Source organism: Falco biarmicus, chromosome 7, assembly GCF_023638135.1.
Source record: "Falco biarmicus isolate bFalBia1 chromosome 7, bFalBia1.pri, whole genome shotgun sequence".
In the NCBI taxonomy this organism is placed as follows: Eukaryota; Metazoa; Chordata; class Aves; order Falconiformes; family Falconidae; genus Falco; species Falco biarmicus.
Window position 1 is genome coordinate 39732372 of NC_079294.1, and position 17741 is coordinate 39750112.

Sequence of the window (17741 nt, forward strand, 5' to 3'; positions counted from 1 at the left end):
GGCAATGCTCTTATGATAGCTGGAAGTGCCATCCTCCTTGGGAATGGCTGGGGAGGTGAGGATGGGTTGTTGGCTCCTGTCCGGCAATGTCTGTGGGACTCTGGTGGCTTTTTGCCCACTGAGGAGCTGCCCTGGGGCATGGCTTCAGATTGTAACATGGACCAAGTGGCCAGTGATGGTGGAGGAGGAGGAGGAGGCAGATTCAGGGGAGGAGCGGTGGCCAGTGGTGTACGTGGCACTGACCCAGGGTTCCTATATGGAGTTGCTCTTGTAGCCTTGTCCTCCCCCACTGATTGAAGAGGACTCAGCGCTGGCCTGATGATGCTGGGACAGAGCAGAGCATATGGCAGCATGGGGCAGAGAGAGGCTTTCCTTAGCGTCAGCCAGGGATGGCCATGGTACCAGTAATGAACCTGTGAATAATCCTCAATGAGTACCAGAAATACCCTGTGCACTGTGCTGCATTGTCTGGATACATTACCCATTTTATCAGAAAACTCTTGAAGATGCTTGAAAATTAAGTTCTAGACTAATAAGGGATAGCACATTTAATTCCCTTTGCTCAGGAAGTTTGTGTAGCCCTGAAGAAGAGGAAGACGTCATTCCTGTTGTATGAAATGAGGTCTCTGTACATAATGGCATTATTGTAGGGTATGGTTTCTGCAAAATTTTCATCGTTTGGAGTTAACTGCTGGGCAGACTCTCCTGTGCAGCAGGGGTTTAAGAACTGGACCACGTCACATCATTAGGATGTGATGGTGCTACAAAGGATCTCTGTATACATGGAGACATAGCCTTTCAGCTGGATGCTTCTTAAAGAATGTTTTCTGTTAAACAAGTGAAATCTCCTGTAAATGATCAAAAGTAGCCGGTGTTGTGTGTGCTGCAACTGACCGGCACTCGCTGGTGTATTTGCCTTTCTCCAGTAAGGGTGCTGTGGGCTGCACTGAAGCTGTTTTGGTCTCTGGATGTTTTTGCAGCTGTAAAGAGTAATTGTGAATGTGGTTTTTTTTTCCCTTCCAGATCTCTAAATTTGGTGCCTTTTGCTGCGGGCTCAGTTTGTGCAATCAGCACACAATAGTGCTTTATGTTGCCTGTATTGTGCCTTGGGTTCTCTCCCGGCTTTTCAGAAGGACGGTACGTATTTTGCTGACCCATACCTCTATTTTTGTAAAGCGGTGAGTAATTCTTCTTTCCAAGTACTTGTGCCACTTCTATGTTGATGCACAAACAGGGACAGTCAGTGGTCTGTCTAAACTAGTCACCCATAACCCGCTGAAGTTACAGTCCGTCAGACTGACACCAGAACCACTGATCACAATTTAGGGGCTTTGCTCACACCAACAATCTGCAACCCACTTGTGTCTCACAGGAGCGCTTTGCCCCAGCTGCCTGTAAATACCCTGTGAGCAGCCACGAGACCAATGCTTACTTGGAGCTAAAAACTGCTCAGCGTGTAGGAAATAAGAGCACATTCAATGACGTACCAAACAGGAGAGCAGATAAACAGCTGTCGGTGAGAAGTCACAGGTGTGTGCAGTCGGTGTGCTGCTTCTCCTGCCTGATGGCACTGGCTTTCTCATGTCATCAGTTCATCTGGAGATGAGTTTCTGTGTGTTGGTTCCCTGGTGGTAACAAAAAATGCCGTGTCCACTCATTGCAGAGCATCTCGTGACTTCTGTTGGTAGTTGAAGGTGCAGCTAGAATAAGCAGCACGGCAGGAAGGGTGCAGAGGCTTATCTCTAGGGGGAAGTGCTCTTCAGCATCTCCTCGAGATGTGCCAGGCTTGGTGACCTCCAGCTCTGACGCAGCCAGGACTTGAGAATCCCAGAAGAGATCAACTCTCAGGTGAAGAGCACCTGGCTCATGCCAGCTGGAGAAGACCAAAGGAAGGCTGACCTTAAGCAAAACAGCAAGCCTCTGATCCAGTCAAATAGGTCCCTTTCATCTCCTACCAGAGATCCCATTCTCAAGTTGTTCCTCCTTTTACATCTCTTTATTAAATTTTCTTATTGAGTGAGAAGGTGAAAATACATTTTTACATGCCTGGCTTAGGAAGGTGATACACGTCCATCTGGAGGAGGCTCCCAGGTGATGTTCAGGGGCCCTGCAATGCTCTAGTCTTCTCTAGGTGGTCTTCTGTGAGTCAGTGCCTCAGGCTGGATGCAGTTGTGTTGTAGAAACACTACCTTGCCCTGAAAACGGCTGCACATCTCAATGACACAGGTGCTCTGATCACTTTGCAAGTGGCCCTGAGAAGCCCCCGCCTACTCCCTCCCTCTCTTTTGCCCCTGTGAAGGTGACAGCTGGACAGGTTTCTGCTGGGCTCGTCCTGCCTGTATTTTTCTACACTCGACCTGATAAATCAGGTGAGGTTCTGAGTAATGGCACAGGCTACAACTAAGCCTGGAGTGAAGCGTATGAGCTGCAGGAGGGAAGGTGCAACTCAGACAAGCTTGATCCCAAACGTGTTCAGCATCTCCAGCAAACCTCCTTCTGACTACGTGTTTCCTTTAACACAGTGAATGCTCACTTCTGCAATATATTTGTGTTCTTTAAAAAGAAGTTTGGCGTTTTTTCTTTAACGGGGAGGTCCAGAGAGACCTCTGCGATGTCCAGCAAGGACAATCCTGTGCCAGTATAATATTCCTGGGAAATGTTTTAGACAGCCCAGTAGTGCCTGTGGCAGAAAACCACCTAATAAGGATAATTGATGGAAAACAGTGCCTTTTTAAGTAAAAGAAGAGCCAGCTTCCTTCTGGAGGAACTCTGGCCATCACTGTTACCGAGCTACTGTTTCTGCTCTGTAGATCACTCTGAATGGTGCCTCTTCCCCATAACCCCAACTGCTTTGATTGACAGGGCAGTGGCTAACGATAAAGCAAGCGTGCAATATTCTAGGGTGGGATTTTCCAAAGCACTTAAAGGAGTTAGGCACAGAAGTCCCTTTGAAAGTCTTGTCTTCCTGCCCCTTAGGCAGTCTTGAAAATCCCACCCCAAAAGTTGGCCTATCCAATTTAGCCAGTGTAATCGTGATAAAGTAAATGGCAAAACTGACTCCTGATGATGGTGATGATCTGTGTAGTTGTACTAGAGCAGCGTTTTTTATTTTTTTTTTTTGCCAGATGGAATACCAGCCAACTCTTAATCGCTGCAAAGTGGGTTATCTCAGCCTTGCAGTGCTTCAGCCATCTATGCATGTCATGCCATGATTTAAATGTGAAAGATGCAATGAGTATGATACTCATGAGTCCTAGCTAATATTATTTGCTTCACTTAAATTTCACCCTGCCATGCAAAGGAGATCAGTTTGATGCAGTTTCCTAGTAATCCACAAAATCGTAAGGTTTAACATAGCATTTTGTAGGGACTTACTATAAATTGAGAGATCAGCTCTGTGTAAATATATTTGATGTTTTTTCTTTATCTGTTCTTGAAGTTCCAGCGTGATTAAACTAAAATAAACATTGTTATGCAATATGACATATTCTGGTGCAGGAATTGTCCCTAGGCCATTTGCTGAAGTTGGGTTTATGCTTCTTGGCTGGTTTGCTGCCTTATCTCTATCTGCCGGCTTCGTCCTACCTCAATCGAGCCCGTTGGACATGGGGAGACCAGACGACTTTTCAAGGATTTTTGACCCACTTTCTCAGGGAAGAATATGGGACATTCAATCTGGTAAATAAGGGTCATTTCCCAAATTACTTTCTTTTACCTTATGCAATAGCAGAACCTTTCTATTTGTGACAATGGCTTACAGGGGAAGAAACTGAAAATGTTTTTTTTTAAAAGAAAAACTTACTTCTGATTTTGACCTTCTGATCTGTCAGGTTTTCTGGGAATGGATCACGTGGCTGGGAAAACAAAGAAATAATTCTCTTTGCCTTTACAGGGTGAGATGTGTTATTTATTGGGAGCTGTACAGGTGTCTTGTATTTGTAAGAGCCCAAAGAACAAACTGTGCTAGAGGGAGATGGTGACATCAATTTTGTGTTTTTCTTGTTTTAAGACAAATAATTGTCTTATTTTTTTATCTTAAACTCAGCTATTTAGAGGTCTTCATTGCTATACCTTTAAAAAAGATTCCTCTTAACCTACTTCTTACTAATACTGAATTTAAATGAATGGTAGGTTTGAGGGGTCTCAGAAACTCTGATTTGTCTTATTGACCAGTCTGTGCTCTTGGCAAGGGAGGGAAGTAGTGCATGGTTGCTTGCAGAACATAGGGTTTGCATCTGCATCCTCCAGCCCTGACTTAGGTGTTTGGCTCTGGCCACTCAAGGAAAGCAAGTGCCCAGCACCCCTTCCGTCCTTCCTGCTGCAGAGATTTCAGTGCATAAGGCTGGAAAATTGCATCACTGGGGGGAAAAGGGAGAAAAAAATACGGTTTACATACTGCATCACTCCTTGGGGTCCTGAAGCCCCACGTCCTTAGAAATTAAGCCCCTGTATCCAGCCAACGTGACACGGTGTGCACTGTTGCTGTTCCATTGTAACCTTCACAGACAGCCGGGTGGCTGTGGGGTGCGAGGCAAAAGACTTGAAAATTCCTGCTGCTGCCACTTAATCTCTCCAAAACTCCTGCAGAAGTAAGATCCACCCTCTGAAGGACTTCTAAGATTTCCCCTGTTGTCCTATTCCCAGCCATCTCCTGAGAATGAGACTATTGGGCAGAGTAATACCAAGGCATGCAAATCCCTTAACTCCTCCATCAAATGTGATGAATTCAAGTTGATGTTCAGGAGGCTTAGGGATGGACTGCATGTCATCCTACACCACAAATCACATTTACAATGAACTTGTCTGAAGCAGGAGCAATAAATGCAGCAAAATCCAAGCGTTTGGTCCCGACTCTAGCTGGGCTAATGCCAGAGCCCTGCCTGGATGGACAGACAGCCCTTGTGTCCCATGGCTCCATTTTAAGGGCAGGCAGGATCAAAAAAAACCCAAAAAAACACTCAGGAGAGGGTTCCACCTATAAGCCAAGGATCAGAAATGTCATCTCCTATGAGGGATGTGTCTGGGGCCAGAAGCCATCAGCTGTCACCAAGGTGGGACTTTGCAAGAAACAGAGAGGTGGCAGTGGTACTTCAGGAGCTGTGGGCTGGCTTTCCATCGTCTAACACTTTTATTTTTCAATTAAATCTTGAGTGCAGTCAACTATTCCATTTTTACTGAGATTAAATATTCCTTCCACACCTCCTGGGTCTGTCTACCTTATCTTTTATCTGGTGGCCACCGGTTTTCCAACAAGCACTTGTGTTCCTCGCCTCCACCGAGCATGTCTTCTTCCCCAGACTTGTGCTATGGATTGCAAGTCTCTGCAATAAAAAAATTCATATATTATATAAATATCATACAGCTCTACCTCCATCAGGGCAGAAGGGACAGTGTTGGGTCTGGTAAGCAAGCAGAAACTGAGGCCCATGTGCTTGTCTCAGGCTGTGGGGAGATGTCCCAGAAAATAATTGCACCATGCAGATATAGGACAAGAGGAACTGGCCTCAAGTTGTGCCAGGGGAGGTTTATATTGGATATTAGGGAAAATTTCTTCACTGAAAGGGCTGTCAGACACTGGAACAGGATGTCTGGGGAAGTGGTTGAGGCACTGTCCCTGGAGGTATTTGAAAGTTGTGTAGGTGTGGTCCTTAGCGACATGATTTATTGGTGGGCTTGGCAGTGCTGGGTTAACGGTTGGACTTGATAATTTTAAAGGTCTTTTCCAACATCAGCAATTCTATGACTCTATGATATAGCAGAGATCATAGCTAAACCATATGATGTGCTCAAGTCACAGGGTAATGGATTGGCAGCACCCTGAATAAATGCTTATCCAGGTGGTAAACCTGCACAGTGGAATAATGTAAAATAAGAACATGGGAGAAAATCTTGCAATGAAGGTTTGAGTAGAGTTTGCTGGGTTTTTATTGTTTAAGCAATTCCTGCTCTCTGTGACTACCCTTGGGGTACCACCTGAAGGGGTTTGAGGAGCCCAGTGTGCTCAGTGCTCTGCAAACAGAAAACAAAAAGACTCTTCCTTGCCCCAGTGATATGGCAATCAGCATGTGAGTTTCTCATGGCTTTTCTTTCTTTTTAATCCAGGCCAAGTCTGAGACAGGATCCAGTATGAGAGAGATGCTGTTGTGAGTAAAATCTTGACCATGCCTTCTAGTGGAGAGAAACCTGTTGCTGCTGCTGTCATTTTGGCCAAAGTGACCCCTGTCCTGCCTTTCCTTGGCTTGGTCCGGGGCTGGAGCCGTGTCTGGTGCAGGGACAGCATGCATGTCTGTCTGTCTTTCCCTTTGAAGTAAAAATGCTGGATCCTCCTCCCCAGTGATTTTTCATTCAAAAACCTGACATGTAAACTGAGCTTGTACCCATTTCTTGTAGACTTAATTGCAGCAGAATGGGAATGTTACGTTGTGCTTATTCCCTGCTTCTCTTGACACTTTAATTGAGTGCAAGGGACGATTTGGGGGTGATGCATCCATGCACTAATTTCTCTGCAGTTTTCAGCTGGCGCAGATGAAGTCAGAGCTCTCCCTTCCCGTCCTCATCCTGGCACTCGTGGCCTGTGTGAGCGCAGCACTGCTGTAAGTTGGAGGAGAATATTTGCTCCGACATGCACTTTCTTACTGGCTGCACAGACAGCTTTCTTTGCCTTCTGCTTGTGGGTGAAAAATTGCAGCAATTGGCTGTGGTCATCTATCAATTAAGAGCAGAATATCCCTGTTCCTGGTAACCCTGTGGCTTTGTAGATGGCAAGCTTAAAAATCTTGAAATCCTGATAGTTTTGTGCTTTGAAAACAGAAGTTTCATAAATTGCAAAGGTAAAGAAAGGCTCATCAGCTCTTTCTATTAAATGCATTTAGGTATGCAGAGAGAGAATGTGTTTCAAGCACATAGAACTTTTGCCTCCTTTTTCATCATGCCAGTAGAGTGCTACATCTTTCTTTTTTTTTATAGGCCAAAGATGCAAAAATCATCCGTGACCTGGCTCTTTGGTGGAATGTTCTGTCTTTATTCCCTCTTCTTTGCTTGGAGAGCAAATTTGGATATTACAAAACCTCTCTTTCTGGGCGTGGTAAGTTGCACTCCAAAACTTGCTCTAGCATGTTAATTTTTGGAAAAAGCCTTAAAACCACCTATTCAGGAGCAGGTGGTTGTCTTGAAGCTGCACAAGGTGCAAAAATAGAGCTACTTATTCTGCCTTATGGCTAGGGAAACAGAAATAGGGTCTCTGGGATTTTGTTTCCTAGGTGGAGCGGTTCTGGCTGCAGAGCAGTGCCGTGGTGGCTGTGCTGGCAGGGCTGGGGCTGGCCACACTCACCTCGGTTGGAAGTGCCATGCTGGAGGGCAGCCGGGTGCTGCCGTGGCTGGAGTGGTCTTCTGCTCTCGCTCTTGTTGTTTCTCAAGTTTGGGCAAATTACAGGTAACAAATCCCCTGGGCATGTGTCTTGGTGCAGCCTCATGGGGCTACAGGGTGCTGTGTGGTTGGGGTGCTGCTGTAAAGCCCCCACCCCTGCTCATGGGATTTCTGTCCTTGGCTTGAAGTGGGAAAGACACTTTTCACATCCCACCTAAGCTTGCATGGTCACAGACTGCAGGACTCCCTTGTTTGATCTCCCTCAAAATCACCAAGCACCAGCTCCAGGCCATGAATGGGGGTGTCATATAGATTGAAAGAAGAAAACTCTGTAGATACGTAAACTTCTAATGAAAGAAACTCATAAATCTGTGCTTTATTTCCTAAGGAGGTTTGCAGAATTCATTTGACCTGAACAGTCACCTTTTCCTTCCCTTGCTTTGCTTCAGGTTTCCTTGTGCTCTGCGGTTTTTATTTTGTTTCCTTTTTGAAGAGTTAGATCTGTAGTGTAGGGCCTCCTTATCCCTTAACCACACTTGCACTGGCTTGGGTGGGAATCAGTGTAGTAGTAGGGATGCTCACACAGAGGTTGACCAACAAAGCATAGACTTCGTCCTAAGGAATCCTTCCTTTGCACACATCTTTTCCCAAACGCTGGTCCATAGGTGAGCCAAGCATAGCTCATGTCCTGAGCCATGTCATGGAGCGTCTTCTTCTTGAGTCCATACCTGCAGTGTGTGCACACTAAATCTACTTCTGCCTGATGCTACAAAAACTTGCCTTTTTAATGTTTAATTAGAACATTAAAAGGGTGGGCAGGATTTCAAATACTTTGCAGAACCATCGTTGTTCCAGCACCAACTAGTAAGTCTTTAGGTTTAGCCCAAGAAAAAAATCGGTGTTAAGGTGAAGGCATGCCATGAGTGTGTATTTTGTGTATTTTGGCAAAACTGTAGTGGCTTGTCTCTGGTGCTGCTTTCTGGGAGAATGTAGTCTAAATGCTTTATTTCTGTCTCTCAGTTTCTCGGCAAATGGAGACGTTGCTTTTCAGCAAGATCTGACCAGGGTAGACTTCCCCTGTGGATGTCTATTGCATAAAATTATTCTGAAGATGTGCAAAGCCATGCAAATACCTGTTTTTAAGATACTGGGTTTTATGTGTTCTCTTAAGCGCTTGTGATCAAAGCAACAACTATGTTGTTGATAAGTTTGCAAGGAATCTGCTGTCCTCTATGCCGATGGGTGCAGTCATCTTGCTAAGGGGAGACTTACCCGGGAATGGTCTTCGTTACGTCCATTATTGCGAAGGGATGAGGCCAGATGTCACCTTAGTGGACCAGGAGGTAAGATCAGAAAGTAATATTAAAAGAGTCGAATTGTAGATTTAAAAATTAGGAGGCAAAAGTTCAGTTGTTCCTTTCTGTCCTCGAGGAGGTCTCTGTTCAAATAAAACTCATGATGCAGAAATAAATAAAACTGATTTTTTTAAAGGGTTGTGGGTAGCTCTTGGATGGAGTGTAGTGTGCAAGTCCCATTCAAGCCCAAAAAGCCAGCGAGAGGCAATAGTGGGTAGTGGAAGGGGAAGCCCGAATCCTTCATCACGACAGATATCCAGATGTGGCACAGGGGTGATGTTTGCTTTGCTGAAGAAGCTTTTTCCCAGCTGTTTCCTGCAGTTTCCCTGAAATGCAGATGCTGGGGCAGCAGAAGGCTTCTGGGAGCAGCCTGTAGGGCAGCAGGTCAGCACCCATGAGCGATGCGGCTTTGGGGTTTCTCCCATTTCTTACATGCTGAGGCTCATTCCCTTCATCCGCTCTGTTATCTTGGTCCTCCAAAGGTGGTTTTGCAGACTTCTGCCTCTATTTTTTACATTAAAAAGAAGGTGCCCTGTGTCCCTGGGTGGTGTTCACAGTCTTTCCTTTTTTCCTGAGAAATGGGAGAAGAAATTCCCTCTTACAGAACAAGACATCTACATTTCCACTGTCACATCAGTCCTTGCACTTGGCTTTGCAAACAGGAGTTTGTGACTTGTTGAGAAACCCCAAACCCAGTGCCTCATATTTAACCAGACCAAAGCCCTGTTGTGTCTCTTACCAGCCGTAACTATTTTGTGTTTTCTTAAGTTTTGCCCGCTCATGCTGAGGACCATGTGCCTCTGATCAGAAACCACTGGTGGACCTGATCTGAAACGGGAGGTGACTTTACTGAGCAAGTAATGTCATTACTCCTGCAGAAACCATTTCTTCTGGGTGTAAAATGGACAAAACCTTTGTTTCTTGTTTTAATTGTGATAATATTTTTGGTGATAGATGATGACTTATGAATGGTATTTACCCAAGCTGGCAAAACATTTACCTGGCGTTTATTTTCCTGGGAACCGGTGGAATCCTGTGGAAGGAGTATTACCTGATGGGACACTTGCTTTTAATCTCCATCGTTTCCTCAAAGTAAATAAACAGTAAGCATTTCTTTCATATGTAACAGATTTCCTAAAATCTTCAACCTTTTTTTTATTGAAATTGTTAATGGAACAGCTTGGAATTGCATCCAGAAGACCAATTTTCTCCACTGACTTCCTCCCCAGTGGCAAGATTATTTTTGCAATTAAAGCAAATATCTATGCAGAAGTAACTCCATCCGGATATAATGTTGCTTGTTTTTTTGAGGTTGGTTTGGGTTTTGGGAAGGAAAAATAAGAAGGTGATCAGCAGACAGCATTTACCAAATATTTTTGTTATTGTTGGTACAATTCATCACAAAAAAAAGAGCATTCCTGCGTACTCAAAATGACGATGGTTGGAGAGCGAATTGCTACTGCTTCTCCTTCATGAACATTGTGGCCAACTGATTAGCATAGAATGAATGTATTCCAGGAATAATCATCATATAAAAATAGCTTAGTAAGAGTGGAGAAAGGATTAGATACTCACATGAATAAGAATAGCATCTGCATTTAGACTAGCCAGGGTGAGCCTTGAGAGTGTGGGTAGGCAGAAGAGCATTTTGACGTGCCGTTGGGAAGAAATGGGCTGCTTCTACGGCTTCTGGCATGTTTGGACATCCAGCATAGGGCAGAGGATGTGTCTCCTGTGCTGGCTGCACAAGGTGTGCAATGCCAGATGGGGTATTTGCTTGCAGCAGGAGAGCTGTTTTGCAGACTGACCCAGACTTTCTGATGTGAAATGGTCTAGATGGGTGTCTGTGCCGCAGAAAATGTTGTGCCACTTAAGACCTGTCTGCTGCACTGGTGTGGTGTGTGTGGGTTGCTCAAACACGCAGGGTGGCCCACGGTCTCTGGGATGGCTTCATGATTGCTCTCTCTGGGTTTTTTGGCAGCAAGGAGGTGTTTGTCTGCATAGGTCTTCATGAAGGTGACTCAACCTGGAGAAGGAGCTATTCGCTTTGGCCCTGGGGTACCTGTGAAAAATTAGTTCCTTCTGATGTTGTGTTTGACCCAGGAGAGTGGATTCATCTTACAAGAAATCTCTACAACTGGACTGAAGACTATGGCAGGTACGAGGCAGAAGCGACTCTGCTCCTTCTTGCTTATGATTCTTCTGCCAGCAGCATAACTGCATCCATTGCAGTGTTAGAGAAATTAAACATGAGCTGTAATCATCATGTTTTGTGTTCTAGAACATACAATAAATCCGCATGTGGTACTTTTATTAGTGTTAAAAATAGAGAGGACATTTCTAGTCAAGTATCAGGTCCAATTCCAATCTTAAAACTTGATCAGGAGCCCAAAAAATATTGAGGACTTGGGACATCCAAAGCTTTAAATGTTGTAGAACTGAACTGTGACGGATGGTAAAAAGCATTGCTCATTTTGAGGACAGCTAGGATGCTGTGAAACACCTGATATGCCAGAGGCTCCTTCTATGAAGAAAGAGGAATAAAGTTTTATGAATAACTGAGGATCAGCTGAATTCCCTGCTGTCAGAGCCATAGGCTTCATGACAGGTTTTCTTCTGCTTGGGAGGGCTGTAGCTGCCTGATTTAGATGATTTGATTGTGTGGTGGGTGAAAAACAGTGATGTGGATCTGACAGCTGAATTTTATTCTCATTCCCATTTAGTTTCAAGCCCTCTTCCTGGGAAGCTGTTGCCAATGAAGAGATGTGGCAAGCCAGGTAATTCTCGTTTGCTCCCTTCCAACAGCTGATGGGCAATGCCAGCTCACTGGCATGGAAATACACACCAAAGCAGGCAGCTTGATGGTGCATGGCCTTATTGGAGATCTCAGTGTGCCAGGCTTCAGAAGGAAAAGGTTGGTAGGGTGAAGTGAAGCATGCATGGACTCCAGCAAGAGGTCACTTCAGGAAAGTTGTCATTTTGTTCACCACAAAGTTACCCTCCAATTATCTCAAATGAGTAGAGTGTAGTTGGGACATAGGGTGAGAAAATACATCATGGGGAGAAATTGTTATCACTGACTACTTAAATGGAGATGCTGGGGTACTGTCCCATACGTGGACATGTTGATGATATATATAAACATGTGATGTGAGTTGGTTATGTTAAGCAATTACTATATGGAAGTTTTTCTTGTTTTCCTAGGATGAAAACAGCTTTCTTTATATTTGACCTTGCAGAAACTGCCAGTGTGACTGCAGAAATGAAATCACAACTTTACACATTTGCATACACTGTAAGTCATATGTTTTGGTTATGCATGCTGCCTGCAGGATCCCTGCAGGCTCGGTCCTTTTTTTTTTTTTTTTCTTTTAGTTTCTGGACTCCATAGAAATACAGTGTTTCCATATAGGTCCTGTAATCTGCATTCTCCTTTGTTCATCCAAACTGGGAGCATAGCAGATTCAAAGAGATTTGTGCAGGGATTTTATCCATTCCTACTTGCCCCCTTGGTCACGAAAGATGCCAAAAGCTAACCAGTCGACACCCTGCTTTTGCTGTAATTATGTTGTCTGTGCTGGGCTCCAAACCCATGCCAAGAGATTGCTTGTCCTGAAGTCCCCTCTATGCACTTGTCCCCTCTGTCATTACACAGTCGTGCATCTGAGCCAGCAAGTGTAAAATCCGACAGTCTTCTCACTGCGAATTAATTCTGCTGCATTTCACACCAAAGAATAACACCCATAAGCTGGTGTAGGTATCTCTGGAAATACTGGACTGCCCAAGATGCCAAGAGATGCACAAATCAGTCAGTGTGTGTCAGCAGAGAGGAGGAGTGTTTCATACTCCAGCAAAGGGTCACCAAATAGTTTCCTTTCAGCTCTTGCCTGTTTTGCTGTGATGTTTGCTGTTCTGCAAAGTACTCGGGCACGTGCCTGCTGTTAAGCTTATGAATATTCCCACTCAAGTCAACAGACTGTTTAAGTCCTGTGGAAGATGTCCTGCTCTCCTGAAATACTGAGTAAGTCTTTTCCAGGCACAGCAGTTAAAACTCTCCTTTATGCCCCAGCCTGGTGTGACACCTCTCTTGGGGAAGTGCGTAATGTGCGGTGGGGTTATCATGATCATCTGTAACGCTTCTAAACGAACAGCTTCTGTAGGAAGGGAGATGTTTCAGCCCCCCTTGGATTTCTGATTCATGCTGTTGCATATCACATGGTAAACACAGAGTGAGTTACAGAAACGCTCCAACTCTGGACTTGGACTTCTAAGTAGCATCTGTTCCTTTACGGGCAGTTTTGAAGCACTGTTAAGAGCTGTTAGTCCTGTTCATTCAATTAATTTGTGTTGTGTCGTCATCCCCCCCCCCCCTTTTTTTTGTCCCTTTAACAGTCATACAAAGAAATTGTCAACTCTCATCCAAATCACCCAGTGAACTGGCACAAAAACTATGCCATTGCCTGTGAGAGGATGTTGCGTCTCCATCGGGTGGATGTGGATCCTGAAACGTTGCTCTCTGAAACTGTGAAACATTTCCTCCTCTACACTGAGAAAGCAGAAGACGATCCCCAGCGGCAGGATATTCTGCAGGCTGTAAAACACCTGAAGAAAGAGTTGCAGGGGCTGAGGAAAATGAAAGAAGATCTGAGGCAGGGAGCTGGGTAGCACCCAGTCCTCCACCCGCCTGCCAAAGTGCTGAAATTAAGTCAGGACTTAAAATCTGAGCTAGTTCTTGACAACATTGAGAATGGTTTTAAAAGGTGACAGAAATGGCAGAGAGAGGAAGTTGAGTGTTATTGCCTCCGCAGGAATGTACTGTTGTTTAGTCTTTGATTGCTGTTGCCAAAAACTGTTTGCATTGTTTTGAGGGTTGGTTGTTTTTGTGGGTTTTTTTTTCTGGGGGGAAGCTCATCACTACATAAAATTCTGGGTTTCAAAAAGGAGAATTTCTTTTAAAATAAACCAGTGAATCTGTTGTATGTGAAGGTCATTTAATTAATTTTATGAATGCAGCATCCTTTATAGATGCAAAAATTGTATCTCACCTTTAAATGTTTCTTCTGTTACTGAGACAAGGTTTTCTACAGCCATTTTCCTTTAGCTGTGCTGGGTCTAGCTAGGTTCTTATGGACACAGGGCAGCATGGTGAGGTAGGTTTCTATCAGGACAAGCATGTGGGATGGTGCCCTTCTTGGGAGCCTGATCATTTGCTGTGTTGGATGTGCTCTATCCCCTGGCTGTGCCTGCGCCTGTGCCCATGCCCAGGGGTGCTGCAGACGTGATGTCCTCCTGGCATGGGGTGGTGGGTAGGGACCAACCCAGCTCTTTCTGCCTTCTGTGCTTTGCAGGGATGGTTATTTCCCTTATACTGGGTTTTTTTTTTATGTTGGGATAGTCTTGCTCTAGTTTTCCAACAGCGAGCAAGCAACTTGTGTATTTTCCCTTGCAGGGCACTGTGACTGTAGGCAGCTCCACCTGGGGCAGAGGGACCATGGTGCTGAGACCCTGCACAGGGATGTGAGAGCAGCTCCCCTGGGACACTGCTGTGGCATCTGTGCTGTGGCCTTTTCCTGTACATAACGCTCGTCTGCTCTGCCATGTCCTCGCAGGTACTGGGGACGCCAGAACTGCAGTTTTAGTGATGTCAGGGGCTTTAACCAAAAGAATGGAGTGTGACTCCGTCCTGCTTTTCAGTCTACCCCAAAAGCCAAGCAACTTGGTTAACAAGAGGTCAGCTACTTGCTTGAAAAAAAGAGAAAAAAAGGCATGTTTTTCAAAATGTTGTCAATTAACATGTACTTTAAATGCTTTAAAATGGACCCAAAACTTGGTATTGCTGTTGGAAAGTTACTATTAGTCTAAATTTTCATACTTTGTTGTGTGGTTCTGCGAGATCTTAGCCCAGTGTTTTATAGGAGACAAATGTCTGCCAGGCCAGGATTTCATCTGGCCTAGTAAAACTTTCAGAGAAGAAAGAAGTGCTTCTGTAAAGATCATGTTGCCAAGTGGCACCTTGGCACCTCTGAAAGCTTCCTAGAGGCTTGGTGGAGCAGATCAAGATGTGTGCAGGAGCAAGGGATGTTGCTTTGTTGGTCTGTAGTTTGAAGGTGCATGTAGGTATAGATTTAGGCTCGTGTTGGTACTAATCCTAACAGATCCTTTTAAAAGTAGACTACTTTTGTTCTTTCCGACTGCTGCTTTTCCCAGATCGACTTTCATTGAATGCTGCCTGCATAAATACCAAGCTGCTGTCTAGGAATCTCTAACTCTGGTTGCAAAATAACATCCTTTATTTCTCTCCTTCTCATTCTGATTTATGTTCATAGTATGATTTCCATAGCAATTCTCCCGGTTACTTCTATAAATGATTCCTGTACAAACAGCAGATGACAAATGAGCAATAAAAGGAAAGACAACTACAGCTTCTGGCTTGCAAGCCACAAAGCAGAGGGGAAAGAAGGAAGAGGAGCAGTTCAGGGATGTCATTTTAACTCTTTGTGTTGTAATTGACTACATTTCAGGTCGACCGTGCCTCACTTAAATCTCTTCCTTTTTCTCAGTCCCCACAGAAGTGTTTGTACAGAGCGGGGGAATATCATACATTCCTCCATGCAGCTTTCTCAGGGCTGGCTTTCTTCTCCCTCTCAAAATCAGTCCTTCAGCCTAGCAGAAAAGCATTAGGAATCCAATTTTTGAATGCTTTTGTTACCTGCATTATTGAAAATCCATTCAAGCAAATATACTGAGCTGAGGGTTTTCTTTATCTTGATTAGATGCCCCTCCTTAGCTGCATAGTCTTGAAATAATTGGAAGCTTTTGTGGATTCCACTATCTACTCAGGAGAAAAGAGGGGCTGGACAAAGGTATCCCAGGCTGCAGCCCACATCGAGTAACTTATCGTCATGTGTTGTAATAAGCAGCGATGCAAACTACAAGAAGAACTTTCCCACTGGCAAAAGCCTTCCCAGGTGTGAACAGCAATGGAAATGTGATGCTTTTTTAGGGAGCAAAGCAGAACTGGTTGCAACCATGGCATTCACATGTGCCGTGTCCGTATGAATTTTGTGCACGTGTGATACAGGTGTCCATGCTGGCTGTTCAGCTCAAAGATATCCCTGATGACTGATCATGAAGGGGGAAATATTTGACAGTGATGGAAGTTACAAAATTCCTCCCCCCAAATCTGTTCAAATGAGATTTGCTGGTGCTTGTAGATGAAGCAGTTGCATGGATGTTTCTGAACCTGTTCGCTAAAAGGCGGTGCTGAGGGATGCTGGCAGAAGTTTAATTTTTATCAGCTCCGCTCCTCTTAGGTGGCACCCTTAAGTTTATCAAACAAGCAAAGCTGATTTGCTCTTCGTTAGTCTCAGTTGCATGAATTGGTTGCCAAGTAAACAGGATTTTGCATTTTCCTAATTACTTTCATATTTGTGTTTTACCTCTATTTGTTCTCTTGCAAAACTGGTCCTAATAATTAGTCAGGCTCCTGCTGCCCAGACTTAAAAAAAAAAAAAAAATAAAGGGGGGTAGGAAAAAAAAGACTTCTGAGGGTTTTTTCTCCCTTATAAATTCATTTTTGTTACAAGCATCTTTTATACATATTACTAAAGGGAGTGCACTAAGAAATGCAAATAATAGTTCTTTATTTTATTATGACAGTTAATTAATAGCAACCTGTTTTAATGAATAAAGTCACTCAGAGTCCTTCAGCACTTCCTAAGTAGAGGCCAGAATCTGTAGGGATTCTTTTTTCCCCCCCATTGTATAGCTCCAAGACTCCGCGCACTATATAGGGCCTGTATAGAAATGCTCGCTAATGAAGAGGGAGGGCGAGGAACTTGTCTGCATTCAAAGATCACTGGTGAGTCATTCAGCGAGAAAAGGCCCCTTGCTAGGAATAGTCACAGTTCCGCGGCATTGTGCTAGCAAAAGGGTTTGATCAAAGGTCTCCTGCCGAGCTTGCATGGTTTCCTTTCATACGACGACCATAATTAAAACCACTAATTCTCTTTTAAAATGCTGCAGGATGCCATGTAGGCATCTGTCTGGAGTGTCCTTTGTGCTGTCGGGAGCTGTTAAGGACCAGTGCCGAGGGCTTTTCAGCGACATGCCAGTCAGGAAGGTGATTCGACATAAGGGTGCCTCTGAAGGCTTGACAGGGCCTTGACTACACAATTCCAGCTGAATTTGCCCCTTGTCAGCTGCCAGTAAATAAATCTCAAAGAAGGGAGGGGGGGAAAGCTGAAGTTTCATTACCTGATCCCTGGGGCTTTGTTGGTTTTGGCATCGCCCAGGGGGAAGCCCTCGCCCCTCGGGGCCGGGGAGCTGGAGATGGCCATTGGAGACCCCGGCGCCCGGGCCGTTTGAAGACCGTCAATACTTGTAACAGTTCAGCTGTTAGGAAGACAAATAAATGGAAGAGCCCATTAATCCCCTTTGGGTACTCAGTGCCTTTTGCCCTTTTATCGCAGCCTTATTAGGTTCCTACTCATCTTGAACCAGGAGGGATGAATTGAAGTTGTTGAGCGCTAATTGGCAAAGACTTTTCATCGCAGGCCAAGAACTTTCACTGACTTGAAAGTAACTTTACCACGGGGAGGATCAGCAAATTTTTGCCTCACCATTAAAACAAAACTCAAAAGTCCCATTGGGATTCAGTGCGGTGTTTAAAAAAAATTAGAGAAAAAAAGAGGCAACTGCTAAATTGTTGGGCTTGTTCTTCATGATGATGTTGGCAACTTATATTTGCTCTTAAAAAAAGAGTCACGGAGCCAGGTGCAGCACACGGTGATCTATCCTGAAATGCAGTTGAAATCCATGTGTCTTACATGTGTACATGTGTGTTACTGAAACCTGCTCGTGGTCCAGGCTTCCCAAAAGCAGCCTGGGAGATGATCTGTAAGGCAGCACCATCGTTCTTGAGAGTTTGCAGCCACTCAAGGGTCAAGCTGAGCAGCGCTGAGATTTCCGCATGCCTGGGGACAGTTCTGGCTGCCCTCGAGTCATCCCTGGGTTTGGTG

The 17741-nt window shown here is 44.7% G+C and overlaps 1 protein-coding gene across 3 annotated transcripts in view; it reads left to right on the forward strand.

Moving 5' to 3' along the window:
* TMEM260 (transmembrane protein 260) overlaps positions 1-13700 on the forward strand; it is a 34951-nt gene extending 21251 nt beyond the window's left edge. For all 3 annotated transcript variants that reach the window (XM_056346643.1, XM_056346645.1, XM_056346644.1), the window contains 12 exons: positions 1024-1137; positions 3499-3678; positions 6103-6143; positions 6510-6593; positions 6967-7084; positions 7260-7432; positions 8538-8709; positions 9676-9824; positions 10703-10879; positions 11445-11498; positions 11926-12016; positions 13114-13700. In XM_056346643.1, coding sequence (XP_056202618.1) covers positions 1024-1137; positions 3499-3678; positions 6103-6143; positions 6510-6593; positions 6967-7084; positions 7260-7432; positions 8538-8709; positions 9676-9824; positions 10703-10879; positions 11445-11498; positions 11926-12016; positions 13114-13386 — 1626 coding nt within the window. In that variant the 3' untranslated portion in view covers positions 13387-13700. The remainder of the gene's footprint in view (positions 1-1023; positions 1138-3498; positions 3679-6102; positions 6144-6509; positions 6594-6966; positions 7085-7259; positions 7433-8537; positions 8710-9675; positions 9825-10702; positions 10880-11444; positions 11499-11925; positions 12017-13113) is intronic.
* The last annotated feature ends 4041 nt before the right edge of the window (positions 13701-17741 follow it).